This window comes from Wyeomyia smithii, chromosome 2 (assembly GCF_029784165.1).
Source record: "Wyeomyia smithii strain HCP4-BCI-WySm-NY-G18 chromosome 2, ASM2978416v1, whole genome shotgun sequence".
NCBI classification, from domain to species: domain Eukaryota; kingdom Metazoa; phylum Arthropoda; class Insecta; order Diptera; family Culicidae; genus Wyeomyia; species Wyeomyia smithii.
This window is the reverse complement of record NC_073695.1, coordinates 101505657-101525533: the sequence shown is the minus strand read 5'-3', so window position 1 is coordinate 101525533 and position 19877 is coordinate 101505657. Positions and strand designations below refer to the sequence as shown.

At 38.6% G+C, this 19877-nt stretch overlaps 1 protein-coding gene across 5 annotated transcripts in view; it reads right to left on the bottom strand.

The window, feature by feature from the left end:
- Positions 1-19877, bottom strand: part of LOC129725983 (nuclear hormone receptor FTZ-F1-like) — a 341425-nt gene that overhangs the window by 5946 nt on the left and 315602 nt on the right. For 4 of the 5 annotated variants that reach the window (XM_055682488.1, XM_055682489.1, XM_055682490.1 and 1 more), the window contains 6 exons: positions 13512-13759; positions 12784-13157; positions 12334-12532; positions 753-1010; positions 568-678; positions 29-464 (listed from right to left, as the gene is read on the bottom strand). In XM_055682488.1, coding sequence (XP_055538463.1) covers positions 318-464; positions 568-678; positions 753-1010; positions 12334-12532; positions 12784-13157; positions 13512-13759 — 1337 coding nt within the window. In that variant the 3' untranslated portion in view covers positions 29-317. Of the gene's footprint in view, positions 1-28; positions 465-567; positions 679-751; positions 1011-12333; positions 12533-12783; positions 13158-13511; positions 13760-19877 lie in introns of all 5 variants that reach the window. The other variant, XM_055682491.1, reaches the window with a different exon arrangement.

The following is a 19877-nucleotide window of genomic DNA, read 5'->3' as shown; positions in this document are numbered from 1 at the left end:
ACGAACACCAATATTTGAGACTACGTACCTTTTACTCAAAATGGACGCACGGTAGTTATTTAAATTAGTTAAAAATAGTTTAACAAGTAAGCAAAGAATATTTACGCCGCTCGTCAAGAAGAAGGCTATATACCACCACACTTGCGTGAGGATTCGAAACGAAAAGAACACATTTGTTATTTTGTTGTTGCTTTTTTCACTTATCTACGTCACTTCCGCTCGAGCTTTAAGGTTGATCTAAACAGTTGAGGGATGGTCTCTTTGAACGACGCTGGTGCTTACTGAGTGATTTTCCCACCGATTCGATGTCGAAGACTTCATTTCCGCTTGGCGTGCAACATTTCCATCAGCAGTGTCTGAGACGGTGCACTGCCGGCACAATGTTTGATGTAAAGATGCTCCTCGCCCCGAGCTGCCATTGCGTGGATTTCCGGTATAATACTGAGCAACTTACTAAACTTGTCCTGAAATTAAACGTAATTTGTATTTTTAAGAAGATAACCTTGCGTCTCCTTTATCGGCAAAGTGCTGGAGACGCTTGATTGTTTGTCTAATCGTAATACTTACGGGTACAGACGGGTAGCAGGTGAGAGTGTAGTCCAGCAGCGCGGCTTGCACATTTTCATAACCTTCGACGACCGTTTTCCGGTTGGTTATCCCCCGAACTTCTACGGATTCGAAAGGAAAAATCACATTTGTAATCATTAGACCGACTCATCTCCAATGAATGCAGGGAGGAAGTGAAGCTTACCAGGATTCAGCAGCAGCAGGAATTTCATGCAGATATAATCGCCCACGTCGAACTTGAGCTCCTGCAGTTTGTTTTGCAGCTCGTTAAAGTGCTCGGCCAGGTTGGGCACACCCAGCAGTCCTAAGCCTAAGAGATCAAACTTTTGCCCGTTGTGCAGCGTCGTTTCGTCCGGCAGGCCGTTGTGCAGCCGCTGGTGGATGTGGTCCAGCACCAGCATGTCGGACCAGCTGTTCTGCAGTAGCTTCATTTGGTCGTCCACCTGGGTGGGTGAGGACGGAAGGTTAGTCCGCTGTGAGCTTTAATTGTGACATAATTGCAAGCATCAAACGGTTCAAAAAATTTATTCCATAATTTCTGTACATTCAAATTACGATGTTCAGGAGTAATTTTCTGGGTTTCAAAACAAAACACTGTATCATTATCATTATAGTTATTTGCCATGCTTCGAAGCGAACGGAATTTAATTCCTCGACGCAACGAGTGGCGATGACGTTAAAAGCGGCACAACACAAGAACAACAGCGAAGGAGACGCGTCGCAGCAAATCTGGGCCATGGTCAAGTGATTGATTCAAATTAAGCGTGATTCGCTCTCATCGAAGGAGTGTTCCTCTTCTCGTAAAGCAGCTCACCATGGATGACCAGGAATAGGATGACGGGGGACTGGAGCTTGGAAGGATTGCTTATTTGACGTCGCTTGTAGTGGACTGGTGCTGCGTATATACTCAAGTTTCATGTAGGGGAGAATCAACGACAGAAGGAGCGACCGGAGCGGGCTTTTTGATTCACTGTTAGCGCACTGGTTAGTGGCATTCAGTTAAAAAGAATGGGGTGTGAATTAGCGCTTCAAGTACGCTACTGCTGTGCTGTGCAGTTGCTGGCTAACTGAGTCATGTTTGGACGTCGTTTACTTATTGTTGTGGGTTGCTGTAATAGGCTATCCCTATTGTGGTCATTTGCATTTAGAAATGCAAATACCTACTATAATTTCCTTTTTGAATCCTTGACCGATAATTTTTTTTATTTAACATTTCGTGCTCTCAATAATAATTAGTCTCTTAAATGCATTTGAGAACACTTTGGCCGTTACAAATGTCATTATCATCTTATGACACCCCCCCCCCCCTTTTAAAAATGCTGAAAATTGGAAGAAGAAAAAAAAATTCAAGCCGTTTTGATGATATTATTTTTCGACAGCGTCTATGCTCAACTTACTAACAAACAAGCCCAATGACAGTGAGAGTGGTGTCAGAAGGCAAGCCAAATGATTTATCATAATGATAATGCGTTATTTTTCAACATTCCTTTGCATGCAAGTTACAAACGTAGTAACTTGCATACGAATTTTCATGAAAGGTATTTCTTTTTTTTCGGTATTATTTATTTTTTTGCCCTCAAATTGGCTAACTTTGATTGCTTTGGTCATAAATAACTATTCAAAGCCTTATTTACTTTTGGTAAATTCATTTCTTTGAACTCAAAAGTTCGAATTTCGATCTAGAAGGTTTTGCCCAATATACAGTGTCGGACATAAGTTAAGCAACTAGGTAGTTTGAGGTATGCAAACAAGACTAAAACAAAATAGATTTAAGCGACACTCAGATCGCAGATAATAAAAACACCTACATTCATCAATATTTGATCAATTCATAAAGTTTGAAGGTTAGGAACTATAAAACAGTGGTAATTGTCCACGTAATAACCTTTGTCTACCAAATTTGCCAGTTGCTTAATTTATGTCGCAGGACTTTATTATTATTTTTGAATAGTGCTGCCAGAGAAACTTTTCACAACATGATTCTACGAAATGGTGCGTAATTACTTGTTATTAGAGCTATCATATGGATTGAAAATACTTGTAAAAGTAATTATACTTCAAGCAATAATAGAAGTTATCTTTTGTACCGCCAAGTTGCTTAACTTATGCCCGACACTGTATATTTCTTTAATTCGCTTTTTTCCTTCAATAGTAATTTGTAAGATGTAATAACTGGTTGCTGATTATAATAATTATGATCCCTACGTCGCTAACCAAAACTACGGCGCAATGTGAGGAATCCTAGAGAATCTATCCGGGAAGGTAGCGCGTTCCATCTGTGGTGGAGTGCAGATGGAAGATGGATCATGACGGAGGCGAATGAACCACGCGTTGCATCAGCTTCTTGAAGAACCACTAATTGTTCAAACGGCGAAAATCGGGAGGCTACGGCAGGCTGAGCATGTCGTCAGGACGTCGGAAGACCAGCGGAGCATCCGCAGACGGCATGGCTGGCGAGCTGGAGATGACTGGTAAGGTAAGTGAGGTAACGCTTAAGTGCGCGATAAAGGCCAGTAAAAGAGGCTGTTTTGATAGACTATGCGTCAGTGGCAACACGAACTCGTGGGGTGACACATACAGGATTGTAATAGCAAAGACCAGAGGTGCGGGAAAACGATCACCAGCGGTGTTGGAGCGAATCGTTGAGGGACTTTTTCCACGCCACAAGCCAAATCCTTGGCCTCCGGTTGTTGAACCAATCGGCAGCTGCGCAGAGGTAGGAGAAACGGTAAGAGTAGGATGAATTCATTGAGATCGCCAACTCCCTAAAGGTGAGTAAGGCACCGAAACCAGACAGAGTTTCGAACCTGGCTATGAAGGTGGCCCCCGGGTTGTTCAGAGCGGTCATATAGAAATGCTTAGATGACTGCCGCTACCTGGACAAGTGAAGCGACAGAGACTGGTGTTACTGTCGAAGGCTGGGAAACCACCAGGGCATATAGACCAATCTGCTTGCTAGACACAGCGGGCAAGGTGCTCAACAGACTTGTGAGATTCACTGACAGTGAAATCGGTCTATCAAGCAACCAGCTTCCGTAACAGTAGGTCTACGGTGGATATTATACTCTCTGTCACCAAGACGGCAGAAGTAGCATTGCAGCGTGATGAAGGGGCATTCGCTATTGTGCAATTGTTCAATCGTTCAATTGCGCCATCTGGGAATCTAAAGCCTATGCGCTCTTTTTAGAGTGCCGGTGCTACTGTACAAGATTATAGAAAGTTACTTTCAGAATCAAGTTCTAGAAAGGCGTCTCAACCACGTGTACCGCAAGGTTCCATTCTGGGTTCGGCATTGTGGAATGCGGTTGACGGTGTGTTGAAACTAAAGCTCCCTCCGGGGGCGGTGATTGAGGACTTTACAGGCGACATAACACTAGAAGTCTGGAATGAGTCAATTAACGAGCTCGAGTTAAAGGCCGCGCTCTTGGGGGTGATGGTCGATGACGAGCTCACATTTGGGAGCCACGTCGACTATGCCGGCAGGAAAGCGTCTACAGCTATAGCGGCATTATCACGCGTGATGTCGAATAGCTCGGCGGTATATGGCAACAAGCGATGGACACATCAACTTATCCCGATGATATCGGGATGGATCGAGAGCCGTCATGTGGAAGTTAACTTCCATCTGACTCAGATCCTGTCAGACCATGGCTGTTCAGGCACCACCTGCATGAGTTTGGTCACGAGGAAGGGAAGCGGGTGCGGATAAAACCGCTTTCACACAGGCTAGGAGCAAAATGTTGATAGTGAGTGGGCCGGACACCACACCGGATAACATAGTGCAGAGGAGGTTCGTTCTCGAGTTGCAAGGTAGTTAGCTAAGTTATCTAGTTAGCTAAGAGGGTGCACTAAGAACAATCACCCCACCCTGATGCAATGCCCAGCGGTAGTCTGAGGAAGAAAAAGGGGTGGAGAAAGGTGGAAAAGACAGGGATCACGGATGTAAAATGAAAACATAATACCGAGAAAAGTTAAAGATATGATCAATTTCAAATGCTAATCCTCCCAAATGCAGAAAATTTTAATTTTATTATTCGAACTATTGTACTATTGAGAATTGTCAAGCCTAGTCAAAACGCAAAATTCGAATCCTTACTTATCAGCAGCAGCAGCAACATTGGCAGGGCCAGCAGCTGCAGCGGTACTTTCTTTAGTAAAAGCTATCATTGAGCTGTAGCGAGCAGCATCAGGTACATTAGCCGGCCGTTTTTTGACAACACAAAAACGTTTCAGAATGCTGGCATTCAAAATTTATGGACCGTCAAATTTTCAGTGTAGAACAGCTTTCAATTGTGTTATCAGAAAAATGCCTTGATCCCCTCTGTCGGGGTAGCACACTGATGCGATCAACATTATATCTGATATGAAATTGTACAATTTTTCTTATAAGCACAACCAACAAATTATTGAGGATTTAATTGCTATTTTCCTTCATTATGAAAGTTTGTGTCAAATTTTTTCTTCAAATTATATTTCTCCGATTTACTAAAAAAACTATACAAAATCTCATTGCAGTCAATTTTAGGAATTACTCTGTAAGCACTCAGCAGTTCAAACGTTATTTTATTTCCATTAATAAACTCAAAATAAACTGAACAGCATTATAAAAACATTTCAATGAAGCGTTTTGCTAAAATTTTAAGTTTTGACAACGACGGAAATGTTAGGTTTTTTCGTAATTTTGTGTCGATTTTGTGAATCTCTTAACCTCAAACCCGTTTTAGACAATTTATTCATGCAATGTTTGGATTGATGAAAATCATTACCGTACACGAATGCCGAAGGCCAGTACTACTCACTTATAGAGAACGCTTCTCGATTTGTAACACATTTCTACCTATCCATCAGTTATTTCCAATAACGATTAAATCAAACCTAATATTGCCCGAAGGAATCAAAATTTCAATCCTTCATTAGTCGGGCCACCAACAGCGCGCTTATGCGTCCTCCAAGCGGATGCAATCGTCGCGTCGCGAAGGCAGGCAAGATTTATTATTAAACGAAGACCGACGTCGACGGTCGACGGTACAGTGAAGGGAAATGATTTGCGTGCGTTTATTTTTATTTCCCGCGTTAAAGTTGTCTTTATTGGGCATCCTGCGAAAAATGCCATTTCAGTGCACCGGCATAAATCTAAAATTGCAGCAGACAAACATGTCAAGGTTACGCATCAACAGCCTTGCGCTCTCTCATTTGTGTGCACAGTTGCTCTTTCTTCGCCATATCCAGGGCACCGTCATTCGCGCTGCTGTAAGGATGGATGGCGTTCCGTGATTGAAGAAATTGATGATGCTTGACCTCGTCGCAAGGTGTCGGCACATGCCGCGTCGCGGTATGTAAGATTTGTTTTTTATGTGTTGACATTTTCTTGCGTTATTAATTGGACCCGTTCGTTATTCAGAGAATAAATTTCGTGATTATCAGCTTTGGCTAACATGGAACGTGTTGTATATTAGTTCGAAAGCAAAATTTCCAGGTTTGTTCAGCGAAAATATTGTAGAGAGCGTATGTATTAAGCCTAAACTTCAACTAGAAAATGTGGCTCGAAGCTTTAGGCTGTATTGTAAAATTGTCTAAGAATAAAAAAAAATGCATTTCAATATTTTTTTCTGAGACAGATGATATATAAAACGATGAAACGAAAACAAAAAACAAATAAAAGTACATACTCACAACACATTTGAAAATTTTGCGTCAATCATCAGAAAAGGCAAAGCAAAAAAGTGATTCGATGTTTCACCGTTTTAAAGTGTATGTCAATGGGGGTTGCCAAAACACTTGAGAGCTGAAACTACTGTATATTCCGGGAAAAATATTCCATAAACAAACGAAGGGAGCTTCTATGGGAAGCCTACATTTGTATTTTCCATGACTTCAACTCTACATAGTCAACTTTAAAATTCAGTTGAGAGAAAAAACGTGAATACATCGCTGTCTGGATGAAAGACCCCAATTGGTTGCTTTCAAGGTACAACGCAGATTTAACAACCCGTATGTTCGAACCTCGGCTGGGAAACTCTACTACAGTCTGTGAGTATCATAATTGTCCTGTATACTAGGACTGGCATCAAAGTCTGTATTAAACCAAAAGGAAGACAAGCTATAATATTCTAGATTTATTATTGATACTATTTAGTACCTTTTTCAAGTGAATGGTTCAATCCGAAAACTATAGAAAATCCACGGAAACATTTCCCACTAAATTTACCAACAGACCAATGAATACAAGCCAACAAATCTAATTGGCCTAATTTCCACGAATTGTACTCATTGTAGGCAGAATTTTCGCTTCGCCAACCAACTTTGACGGCCTAAAGGTGCGCATAAATATGAAACAATCACAAACTGAGTCAAAACGTCACTACTAATAATTCAGTCGGAAAATGCGTGCACCGTTCGTTGCTTGGCTTACATGCAACAAGTGCACGGCGGCGCATGCATGCAAATTATGCGCACCGGTGACCAAAACCCAGGGGGTGAATTTGTTTGCAATCCAATGCTAAAGTTTTTCGCTCGAAATCATAAAGCGGTCCGAGAGTCCGGTTAAATCCCGCTCGCTGGAGTTCCCCGAGTGTTTACAATTTGTCGCGTAGCAAATAGTGGCATAAATGTAGCAATTTGGTGCGCGGTGGTGAGCGTTGTATTGCGCTCAATTTTGGGTAGGATTGAATATTCATGTACGTTCCGGACAAATCTACTACATTCTGGATATCATGACATGAATTTCAGCGAATAAAATTCCTCTCGATAGGAATTGTAGATTCGAACTGTCCTCCGGGCGATCGGATAAATACTTCCGGAATGATTCCATTACTGTATCGTTTCAGTGTCATTGACGATAAAAACAAACTCTAGAGGAAGAAAAATATTTTAGGCATCTTTTCAAAACTTTTGTTAGTGGAATTTATAACATATAATAAAACCATATGACAAAATAGTGAAAAAAAAAACAAGTCGCATACATTGATGAAGCTCACGTAGTATAAATTGTTAGTATCTGTTCTGCCTCCAGTTTCACACAGGTTTGCCTACACAGTTCATCGACTTTGTCCTCTGGTTTCTTCCCAAGCAACATGGGTGGCTTCATTTCGAAAAAAATGTTGGTGAATTAAAGTTATAAAATGCTAAACTGAGTAAAAGTTTGAGTACAATTAGGACAAATGATTGTTGAATTAGACGGAAAAGTTAGATGGTGTGGAACCCCGTCAATATTATGCGAAATTAGCGCTACTGTGTTGATTAAGTAGAAGGCTAGCATCATTTCACACATAAGCATGGATAAAAAATAAGCATGCCACTTCTCTATTAGTTCCAATATTTTATATAAGCAATTTTTTTCTTGCTGCCAAGCATTCATAATTCTAGTTACCCAGCCTTCATCTATCCATTTTTTTCGTTTTTTTTATAATGCTGATTTGAATTGCGTGCCAAACTTAGAAAAATACAAAAAACATGTCGAAATTTATACACAAATTTAGTATGTTCCTCAGGACAGATGTTATTGAGTTAGTTGTGTTCGATTTCTCGATTGCTGATTCGAGATTCAACGGAGGCTTCATTTTTTTATTAAAAGAGTTATTGGAGGTGTACCAGTCATGGCAGTGCCTAAAAATGTACCAGTTATGGCCTACGAAGTATAAATAGAGTATTGCCGGTACCATTGCGCTATTACAAACTAGCTCACCAATCCTAATTTTACATTCTAGAAATGATATAAATTGTACCATAAATCTTACCTTTTTTTATTAAATGTCCACCAAATTCTTGATGAGTTCTTTGCTTGCTCAATTACGAGCAACACGTGTATGTTTCAAACTTTTAACAGTATTTCCACGAAAAGTTTACCCAACATTTTGAATAAATCAATTCAAAAAAAGTTTGTTAACAGATCTTTTTTGTTTTCAAACACATTCAACTCTTTAATACAATATAAGGTGTTCATTAGAAATATAGGTTAAAATATTATTTTTATGTCTTTTTTGAAATCAAAATTAAGGTCCTTCAAAAAGTTCATAGACCTGGTAATGAAATAAGAGAAATTGTTTCTGCAGTGGGGACACCAACGGAATTATTAGCAAAATGGTTGGTCAAGGAATTTAAGTCAATGCCGGATATATTTCCAAGTTTATTTGTCAAGAGCACAGTAGGTTTTGTTGAAAACTTAATATCTTGGGAAAGTATTAATAATGATGAGATAATGGTTCCTTTTGATTTCACAGCGCTCATCCCAAGTGTTCCAGTGACAGTGAAATTTTACAAACAAACGAATGGTGCGCCTATGGGAAATCCTGTCTCACCTTTTCTATGTAAACTTGTGAAATTAACTAAACGAAATCAAAGAAAGGTTGTATGCAAAGTGAAGACCGCAAAAATGATGTTAAACTACAAAGAAGCCTGTTTGTTATATTACTCGTATTCGAGATTGATCAATAACAATAACTTTTATCCAACACTAAATTTGAAATTTAGCCATTTTGAAATTCAAAATGTTCACATCCGGTTCCTGAAAAACAACCGAATACCGCTCAATATAGAAACCTCTCGAACGCAAGACTGCAACTGATGTAACAAACAGCTATAAGAATTTCTACGTTAACCTTGCGATCGTAGCTCTGCTTGCTTTGAACTGCAAGATTTTTTTAGTTAGAAGTTGATCATCCACTGTTCTGCCTATGGTCGTATAACTGTAACATTCTATTTTTTATGGGTTTCCTGTTATTTATGAAGAAAAGCTTAAAATAGTATGTACGTTTCACATCTTCAAAAATATAAATGTGTTTTTTTTTTCTAAAAAAGTCGAAAAAAATACCAAGTTGTTTTGACAAATAGCGTAAATAATCGCATAATTGTCACACTACTTTACTTCAACTTGTTTTATCAAATAAACTGCCATCTACATCCACATCAGCATCCAGGGAAACTCGAAAGTTATTCTGATCTGATATCCAACCACCGGTGATCTGTGTCTGGTGTTCAGCTCATGCTCGTTTAACCTAAGAAAAACTTTATTTTCGTATTGATATATTCCAAAATCAGCCCAAAAGTGACGGCAAAAGTAACAAATTCAAATTCAAAAGTGATGTTCAATGGATACAATAGTACTTTCTTCATGATCTTAAGTTTAGTTGAGCTGTCTATTTGCAAGAACACATTGGGAACAATCCATTTAAGGTCAAAACGTAAAATGGTCTTTTATTCGAACAACCCATTTTGCAAATGTTACAATTATGCCTTCATAGGCAGTGTTAACATCGTAAATTTTACTCGTTTGACATTTTGAATGGAGTGTATTAAATATTTCTAAAATTTTATGCAGAAGAGGAGTTGAAGTGCTACCGAGTTTTAATTTGCACATAAAAGTACGACAACACTGAACAGGGATTGGACAAACACTGCGCAAACAAGCTTTAAATATCCGAGTGCGAAACGATATAATATTAAATATTCAATCATTCATTCGTTTTGTCTCTAAAAAGACAATTGTTGTTCAATGAAAATCTCATATGAGGCTGTTTTCACACTATGAACTAGACGGCCGGCAGATTTTGCTATCGCTACCACTACCGCTGATGCTACCTGCTGCTACTAAGTTGAAACCGTCCCTCTCACCATCAACTAGTAAAACGACTTGTTTGAGCAGAAGCAGGTTCTTATACAGCCCAGCCCAAAGAGTGCATTCCCGATTAACTAGGTATAATGTTCTGTCGTCCGTGTTAGGAAAAGCAAGCACCCTTCCCTTTCTAATCCAATTTATTTACGTTCTTAGACGTACCGAAATTTTAAAAATGATTCCAAATCGTAATTGTAATACGTTCCTGCGTGATGTGAAAAGTGAAGGAATTATTAAGTGACGAAGATTGAGAGTGTAGTGTTCAGTTCCGAACAATGATTCCTAGACATTTTCAACGTTATCAATAAGATTTTCATATTTTTCTAAAATTTTCGCTGTGATTGTATCGAGAATTACATGAAGGTCTTTTATTTCTCGATAAATTAAATCTGGTCTTGTTTGGTAATAATTGAAATATCTTGTTTCATCCATACGTAAGGAAAATACATAAAACATGAGCTACCGTTAAATAAAAGGTAAAATGAAGGGCATTTGTGTATTGTTACAGAGAGCATTATTCAGAAAAATTGCGTTCTTTTATTAAAACATTAAATTCGATTTAATAGCAATCTATCGGATCGAATGCGGGTCTTTTGATTACAAAAACCAATTCGATCGTGTTTGACCCAGTCCAGACTCCAAAATAAATGCCGAAGAGATTCAAAAAAGCTGTGAAACGCTCGAAAAAAAAACATATTTTTCAAATACTACGGATTTTACAAATGTATTACAAACTTTAAACATGCATTTTGAAGTTTGGTTTGGAGATTTAGATTAATAATGGATACCACAAGCTTGTTCGTTTCAGACGATATTTAGCATACAGTGATAATACAATAAAACTAGTTGAAACAGTTTTGGCAGTTCATCAAAAATTTTCACTAATACGTGTACCAAAACGTAAACCAATACTATTAGGTACTGGTAATTATTTGGTTATTGTAGTGAACTTTGTGGACAAACATAGGAGAAAAAGCATGATTATATGTTTGCACAAAAGATGCGTCGTAGCTGAGACACATTTGTTATCCAGGTTTAAACCGAATCAAAAACTTTGCTAATTTCGCACAATATTGATGTGGTTCCGCACCATCCAAGTTTTGCGAGAAGGAACTAGTCAAGTCTCAAGTCAATATCGTCTCGTAACTGCCCGGACAATTGACTGGATAAATAATGACATAAAACAAAGACTGATAAAAGTGTAAAGAAAGAACCGCAAGAGCCACTTAACCTCTAACGGTCTTACTCGGAATTCCAACCCAGGACGTTTTAACCTCTTGACCTTACAAACCATCATTCAATCGAGTCAAACTGCCAAAGTTGCCATTGAAACACGCAATCCTGCCTGTAATCATAACACAACATTCCGCAATCTGCACACCGACGCACGCTTATTTGCCGAGACTGTCTGTACTCTGTAGCGAAGTGTTTTCCTTCTTCACCCGTCCGTCATGGTAGTTTATTTCCACTAACAATTTTTTTTTTATTTCCACTTTCGGTCTGTTTGTCGCTGCTGGGGTTGTTGGGGTTTGATTCTGCAGCCACACGTTCGGGTTGCCGTATCAAGAGAAGGGCGCCGGGTGAAGTGGCGTTCGGCTCAACTTGGCGAGTAGGCCAGCCATTGAAATTGAGAGTGGTCTGGACACGATGCAATGGTTGTGCAGTTTTTTTTCGCTTCTTGCAGTTTATGTTTCGATTTGATTTATTTATTTTGGTTCGCTCTCACACTCTTTGCGTGATCTTTCATTCATTTATTCATTCATTCTGGCTGCGGAGAGCTGTACGGTAAATCAGACCCCAGTTGTAAGTATGTATGAACACCGTCGCGTTTTGTTGGGAGAGATAGTGAGAACGAGATAGGGAAGGTTTGACGTGAGGGCTTGTCGGAACAACTTGTCCGTTGCACACTGAGGGAACTCGACTTTTTTTCCATTTGGCAGCAGTGCGCTGGTCAGTGCAATTAACTTTTACGACCGCCAGAGCTGCGGAATGTTTTGGTGTGGTTAGTTTCTGAGGTGTGTTTGGTAAACGGATTTCGGAACAGTATGTTTTCGTCATTACGATAAATATTCACTTTTCTGTTGCTAATATTAATTGATGTTTGCAAAATTTATGTAGAGCAGTGTAGTAAAAAAAAAACAAAACGCATCACTTACCTTTAAATCCTTAAAGAATATCGTATTCCGCGCCCAGTCCACCTGGGAGAACAGATTTTGGTCTAATACTTTGCACATCAGCTCGAAGAGATCCACCTCACACTGATTGTAGGATTGATTCTGCAGCAATGAGAACAGCGACGTCTGCCACTCCCGGTCGTCAATCGATTGTACAAAGTCGCGAATCATCGGTGATACCCTAGATATGGTTGAACCACAGATTGGCGTTGAAAATTTTGATAATATGTTTCAAATTAATTCCGAATTGGGAGGATTGGGGATGCGTGTAGAGATAGATGCAGCGCGAAATAGAGAAAACAAGAAAAAGAGATCATTAAATCAAGTTCGAGACAAATGCCTGCATTCCAGGCGATGGCTGATACTCTTATGGGGAGACATGAAAACTCGATGGGATGTAGGAGTGATAAAAATATGGATATAAAGACTAGCCTTAACGTATCCGCCGGGTTGCCGGAGTCTGCTGTGCTGGTGGGATTCGTTCCGCTGTCAAAGTTGAACGTTTTCGGACTTAACGAATGTGGCGAGGCGGTTGTCGAATTGGCGCTCATCCAGAGCTTAGAGCCGGAAAGTTGATTTTGGATTGCCGAGGACGTCGAATGGGATCCCCCGGTGCCCGCACCGGTACTGTTGTTACTACTGCCACCTCCACCACCGCCGCCACCGCCACCGCCACCACCTCCACCGCTGCTACCGTTTCCTCCTACGCCACTGCTCAGGGATATCGTCGTCTGCGGGTTTACTTGACCTAACGCGATGGCGACCGGACTAGGCGGGCTGTCGGGCGAGGACGTCAACGAAGACACCTGCAAGGGCGAGAATGATGGGCAGACGAGCGAATTCGTTCGTAATAACAAACAGTAAATATTTTATGTTGTAAAGTTCACACGCATGTCGTTGATTGTTCCCAGGACGCATACGGCATATGTATGATAAACGTATTGTATCCATTAGGTAACCAATCAAGTTCACAAACACGCACACGCACGCACGGGTTGCCATTCAGGATGTCACCGCGTTGGCATCGTGTTGATTGTAATAATGTGAAAATGCAACGAACACAAGATGAGAGAAAGAACAGAAAAAAAAGATAGTGGAATTAGAAGGCAATGTTCGTCTTCACCGAATTGCCTGCCGAACGCATCTCAACATAAACAAACCTGCGGTATTTGGATTTCTTGCTTGATGTGCATGTTGGAGTACGGCTGGTGATAGTCGATAGCCAGTAGTTGCGACGACGCACCGTCCGAACCGAGCTGTCCGATGCCGACGCCGCCGCCTATAGACCCCCGCAGTGCTTGCAGTGCCAACTGTCGCTGTCGCATGATTTGAAGCTTTCGCGCCCGATCCCTCTTGTACATGGGACCAAACTTGTTCCTTCCGCCACGCATCCGATCGGCTCGAACGGCTGTAACAAGAGAGGCAAGAGATTAATAGGGATTAACTTTGGTGGTAGCTTTCGATTTTGCAAGACAAGTATGTCGTAACGAGTTTATAATTAGTATAGGCTAATTGTAGTAACAATAATTAGGTGGGATTTGACGCATGAAATATATTCCAAGCGACAATCGGAGTACAAAAAATAAATTGTTTCACTAAAGATATTGCAAAGTTGAAAAACAAATCTGCATTCACTATTTATTGAGTCAGACATTTGGTACAAAATAGTTTCAAAAGAAAAACGCAAGAATAGTCCAACGAAATGATACAAATTATTGCATACTGAAATAGACTGATATAAATAGAATCACTAGAACAACACTAAGCCATATTTTTATTCAACAACGGTTATATATAATTAAATGCAGATTTCGGTTCGTTTCGATTTTTTTATTACACCTTCCCATTATATCGTTGCATCCACATTCTCATATTCATTTGAAAAAGTATCGAGTTTATTATAAATCAATTCAAACTAATACATCCAGAAAAAATCATTCTCAAAAACTTGCTTTGGAACAACGCAAATGCATCAAAACGAGGGTAAGCTTTGCTGCATGGAATATATAATAACCTAAGATTATAAAAAATATGATGTTTTGGTGAATATCAATAACTCACAAGTGCTAGAATAATTATAGCAACGGAAATAGAAATGCTGCCAAGGCCTTCATCTTTCCAAAGACATATTTGTGGTGATATGGAGAATAGAAAAGATAACTACCGTCTGCATTAACAATAAAAAAAAACATGAGATTAGTCCAAAACATTTTCCATTTAATTATGACTCTGGTTTCATTCACATGCATTCGGTTCTGCGTTACTGGCACCAGCGTCAATAACTTCCGCGGCAACAAGGCTCGCTATTGGCTGTTTCGATTGCTGACGATTTTTAGGGATGCACGAGCCGTTGATACGCACCGGCTTGCGAAAGTAAAGAACGGTTTTTTGAGCGCCTCGAAACTGATCGTTCGCCCGAAGCCGAAGTTTACCGAGACATTACGATTTTTGTGTATATGATACATATTCTGATTTTGATCTCTGTCAATGTATTCCTTGTACAACTTTTGCGTTATGCGTTTCACGCATTGGTTGTGCGAAGTCAGAGCAAATTCTGTGCGAATTGAAAGGACACATTGGATGATTAAAGCTTGAACTTTTGCGTGTTGTATGTTAAATTACTTGAGATTTCTAGAACCTAATACCTCAAATTCAATACTTCATGAAACGTGACATAATTTATTCACAACTTCAAATGAAATATAAATAATAACAGTGAACTGTTTCACTTAAAAAATTTTTCAAAGTACAGAGTGAAAAACATGCGCAAATAATGTTATCGAAAAATGTCCCTGGGAAACCAACCCGATCAAGAAATCACATCAACTTACTACTTAGTTGGTACGTTAGGATGTCGTCTCCAAGGTGTTGAGGAAATATTATGCATTGAACCTGTGTTGGCTCAGAAAACAATGTTTTTCCAAACTGTACACTTTTCGAGCCCTTTTGGGGTGAGATTGTGCCAAGCGATAATGAACGGTACAGTGTGCGGAATTGACCTTCACGACAAAATTATATCAGTATACACTAAAAACATTTGTTTTGTTTACATAGGGTGTGTTGTCTAGCTATAGTATTATTTGAAAAAATGATTTAAAGCTTGAGAACAGTAAGCTAACAACTTTTAGATGGAAATTTACAATGACTGATATTACTTATGGAATGTAACAAAATTGTGTACACCTATTCTATATAAACTGATGACTTTTAAAGCGAGGAAGGAGGATTGTGGGTACGTTTCCAGTGGTTTTGAGATCTCCAATGAAATATATAGTGGTCAATGACACATAATAATTGAAACGAGAAGTCTTCTCAGGCTTTATGTCTTAACGTTTTCCCATTCTAAGCTACCTGGAGACGCCACTATGTGTATAGAGACTGTCCATAAGCCACGTTCTCATAACTGGTTACTCCAGATATCGATTTGATCCAGTCATACATTTTTCTATAATTCATATAAAACGTAGTTTCTGGTCAACCCCCTACAGCCCCTTAATAGTCCACGTTGTTTATGGTCGCCCCTATACTTACTGTTTTATCATGTTATTCATCTGAATTATTCGTATATACACTACTGTTCATTTAACAGGTATGAAATCCAACTTTTTGTTTTTGGCTCAATCTCACCCCATAGAAGGGGTGAGATTGGGCCAAAGGTCATCTAATTTTAGCAAAATTATAGTTTATTGTAACTTAACCATATTTGTGGCAGTCGTTAACTAAACATTAAAGTGTGCATTGACGTGATTTGGATCAAACTCATTGCCCAAATGTGTACATTACAAGCTAAGGAACAAAAATGTATCCTTTTTTGGCACAATCTCACCCCGGCAGACGGTATCTCTGACAATTGCCCCGATAAATTAAACTCAAATGGTTTTTCTTTTAGAGCTTCTGACAAAATAGTAAGAGGGTGGTATCCAAGACACGACCGCATAGTTGACGTAGGACTACAATAGTTTTATATTTCCCTTTGAGGTTCTGTTTGATTTGAGCTCGTTTTACTTCTGGCACGGTTAGATTTGCCAAAACGAGCGATTATGTCTAATCACATTTCTTAGTTTGCTTGATTATTTAAATCAATTTAAGCTCAACATCCTCCAGAAGAAGGGTATTTTGGTTCTTTATGTTGCCGAAGCGGATGACCGGAATTGGTAAAACAGTTCCTGGAACATGATCGGAACATGTGCCGATAACATAAAGATCATGATATAAGCAGTACTAATTAATTAATTTTAAATTAATTAAAATAATTCAAACAATATTTATTTGTCTCGTGAACGATGGCTCACTCTCTGATCACCGAGCGGCAAAGATGTCACATAAAAAAACTTCCTGCAGCTAAAAGTAAAAAATAACGATGAAGAATTACAGTTTTTAAACAAAAATGTATATGGAAAATCATATTGAATTCTGATATTTGCTACTATACGAAACAAGAAGAAAAAAAAGACAATTCGAACGGCAATTCGATTGTGATCCAGATCGCAAAACGATACCTACGCATTAACCCAACACGCCTCACTGTGCGTCGACAGCGGCAATGTAGTCTTTACTTGGCTTGGCTGCACACAAATGATTATCCAGTTCTACTGAACTGCTAGACGACGAATGACCAGCGCTTTATTCATACATTGCTCGTTGCAGTACTGTTGCCTGTGCCAGCATGTTTTCCTTCTAGACATCAGTTTTAATAACATTCAAACAGCAGAACGTAAAACTGTTTGATAGTGGAGGTGGTTACGAACTTTCCGAAAAAGCTTCACCTTCAAGACATCAAAATAGTCTAGGCTCATGGAAGCGAACATTAGTTGACCTATTGGGACGGGGAGATTTTGTCAATTTTTTTTGTCACTGCTATACAGGATATCACAGCAGGCAGTTGGTGTCTACTCATGAAGTCTGTGCCAGGAGTGCTCGCATGTGATTGGTACATTGTTCGTGAAAATTGAACTTGAACTTTTATGAAATTTTCACTGTTTAACAATGAAATGATAATGATAACTGAGGAATCACAAAATTGTCCATCATTTTATCAATCCAGCGACATATTGATTATTGTAATCCATCATGTGGTTACATCAGTATTACCGTTCGAAATCTTTCATTCCAACGTTACACCTTGGTTTCCGCAGTATTTATCTCGATATAGTGCGGTTAGACGTAGCCCTACATCAAAAATGCCAAAGGGTGGTATACTTGGAAAAAAAAACTTTTATAAATATTTATCACTAAACAGAATTAGAAAAAAAATTATCAGGTCAAAGATACTAAAAAAACTACAAACATGTCAAATTAGAAAGTCAAATGTTAGAAATTAGAAAACACATATTTTTTATCTGTATGGTGTTGTGGAAGAATTAAAATTTTGTTTAAATATTCGTTTTGGTATACATCTTGATTGAAAGCCAAACCACTAGGCTTGTACCATGATTTGACAAAAAGGAAAAAGTTCTTTTCTGTCTTTTCTGACAATAGAAATCGGAAGATTTTCGCCATGAACTTTTACCATGATCTTTCCGCCAAAATTGTTGTGCAGTTCATAGCGAACTGTTCAATGCGCTTGCGGAACGCTCCTTGTATCGCCGCCATTTTAAACACAACTGAGCATGTATAAACAAAACAAAAAATACTGGCATATGGGTCATTCCATACGAAGTGACCACGAAAAAGCACAAACTTGGACACGAGCATCGCAGATTTTGCTCATAGTTGGGAAAATTATTCATCTACTGTCACTTTGGTAAAATCCCATATTTGGTGTCGATTGGAATACTCCCCGCTCTGTTGGACCCCCCTGTTTGTTGCAAAGTCACGCATTTTTTGTTCAAAATTTCTTTTTTCTTTTTCTTACAGTTCATAGACGTAAGATGTCCGAAAAACATTGATAGATGATTTTTGAAGAAAATAAACCAAAGAATCCAAAAAATTAAAACTTTTGACGAGAAGTGTTGCCAAATAAATTATTTTTGTATTTGGAAACTAAATTTACATTTTTCGGCAAACGCAGCCATTTTTATTTTAAATTCGATAATTTCATCGTGTTCCTTAGAAAATTTCACATAAGAAACAACTGTCGTCCCGAGGTAATATGAGCCTATCTCGAGATATAACATTTTTACGAAAGTAGTTGTAAATTTCGTAATTAATTTACTTTATAATTTATAGACGTAAGACACCCGAAAAATAGTAATAGGTGAATTTTGAAGAAAACAAACCAAGGAATCCAGAAAGAATATTGTTTTTGACCGGAAGTGTTGCCAAATAGATTATTTTTGTATTTTAAAACTAAAGTTGCATTTTTTGGCATATGCAGCTAATTTTATTTTAAATTTGATGGTTTTATCGTATTTCTCGGAAAATTTTACGTAAGAAACACTTATCACCCCGTGGTAATATGAGCCAATATCGAGATATAGCATTTTTACGAAAATAGTTTTGAATTTCGTAATTAATTTTTCGTAAAAATGTAAAAATATCTCGAGATTGGCTTCATATTATCACGGGGTGATAAGTGTTTCTTACGTAAAGTTTTCCGAGAAATACGATAAAACTATCAAATTTAAAATAAAATTAGCTGCATATGCCGAAAAATGCAACTTTAGTTTCAAAATACAAAAATAATCTATTTGGCAACACTTCCGGTCAAAAACAATATTCTTTCTGGATTCCTTGGTTTATTTTCTTCAAAATTCACCTATTACTATTTTTCGGGTGTCTTACGTCTATACATTGTAAAAAAAATAGTTACGAAATTTACAACTTTTTTCGTAATAATGTTACATCTCGAGATTGGCTCATATTATCTCGAGATGATAGTTGTTTCTTATGTGAAATTTTTGCAAGGAACACGATGAAATCATCAAATTTTAAATAAAAATGGCTGCATTTGCCGAAAAATGTGAATTTAGTTTTCAAATACAAAAATAATTTATCTGGCAACACTTGCGGTCAAAAACAATATTTTTTCTAGATTGCTTAGTTTATTTTCTTCAAAAATCATCTATCCGTATTTTTCCGACATTTCACGTCTATGAATTGTAAGAAAAAAAAAAGATTTTTGACAAAAATTGCGTGACTTTGCAATAAAGAGGGGGGTCCTACAGAGTGGGGGGGGTATTTCTATCGACACCAAAATTGGGATTTTTCCAAAGAGACAGTAGATGAATAATTCCCCCAACTTTGAGCAAAATCTGTGATGGTCGTGTCCAAGTGACATGTACACTTCGTATGGAATGACCCATATAGAGGAGAGAAAGAGCGTTCACATACATATTCTCATTTCTCTCTGTGCGTGTTTGTTGTGGAGTAAGAGAGCATAAAATAAAATTCAAATTTTTAGATGTCACCCGTCTCTGTAAATAGCTTGGCGTAGTCTGGGCAACATCCGGCAATAGCAAAGTGAGAGAGTGTGACGCGGTCATCGACGCGTTACCCATATTTCGGTAGTAGAAGAAAAGTTTCACCAACCAGAGCATATGTTCACCAAGATGGTGCGGTACAAAACAGCGTCTGTTATTGGGGGC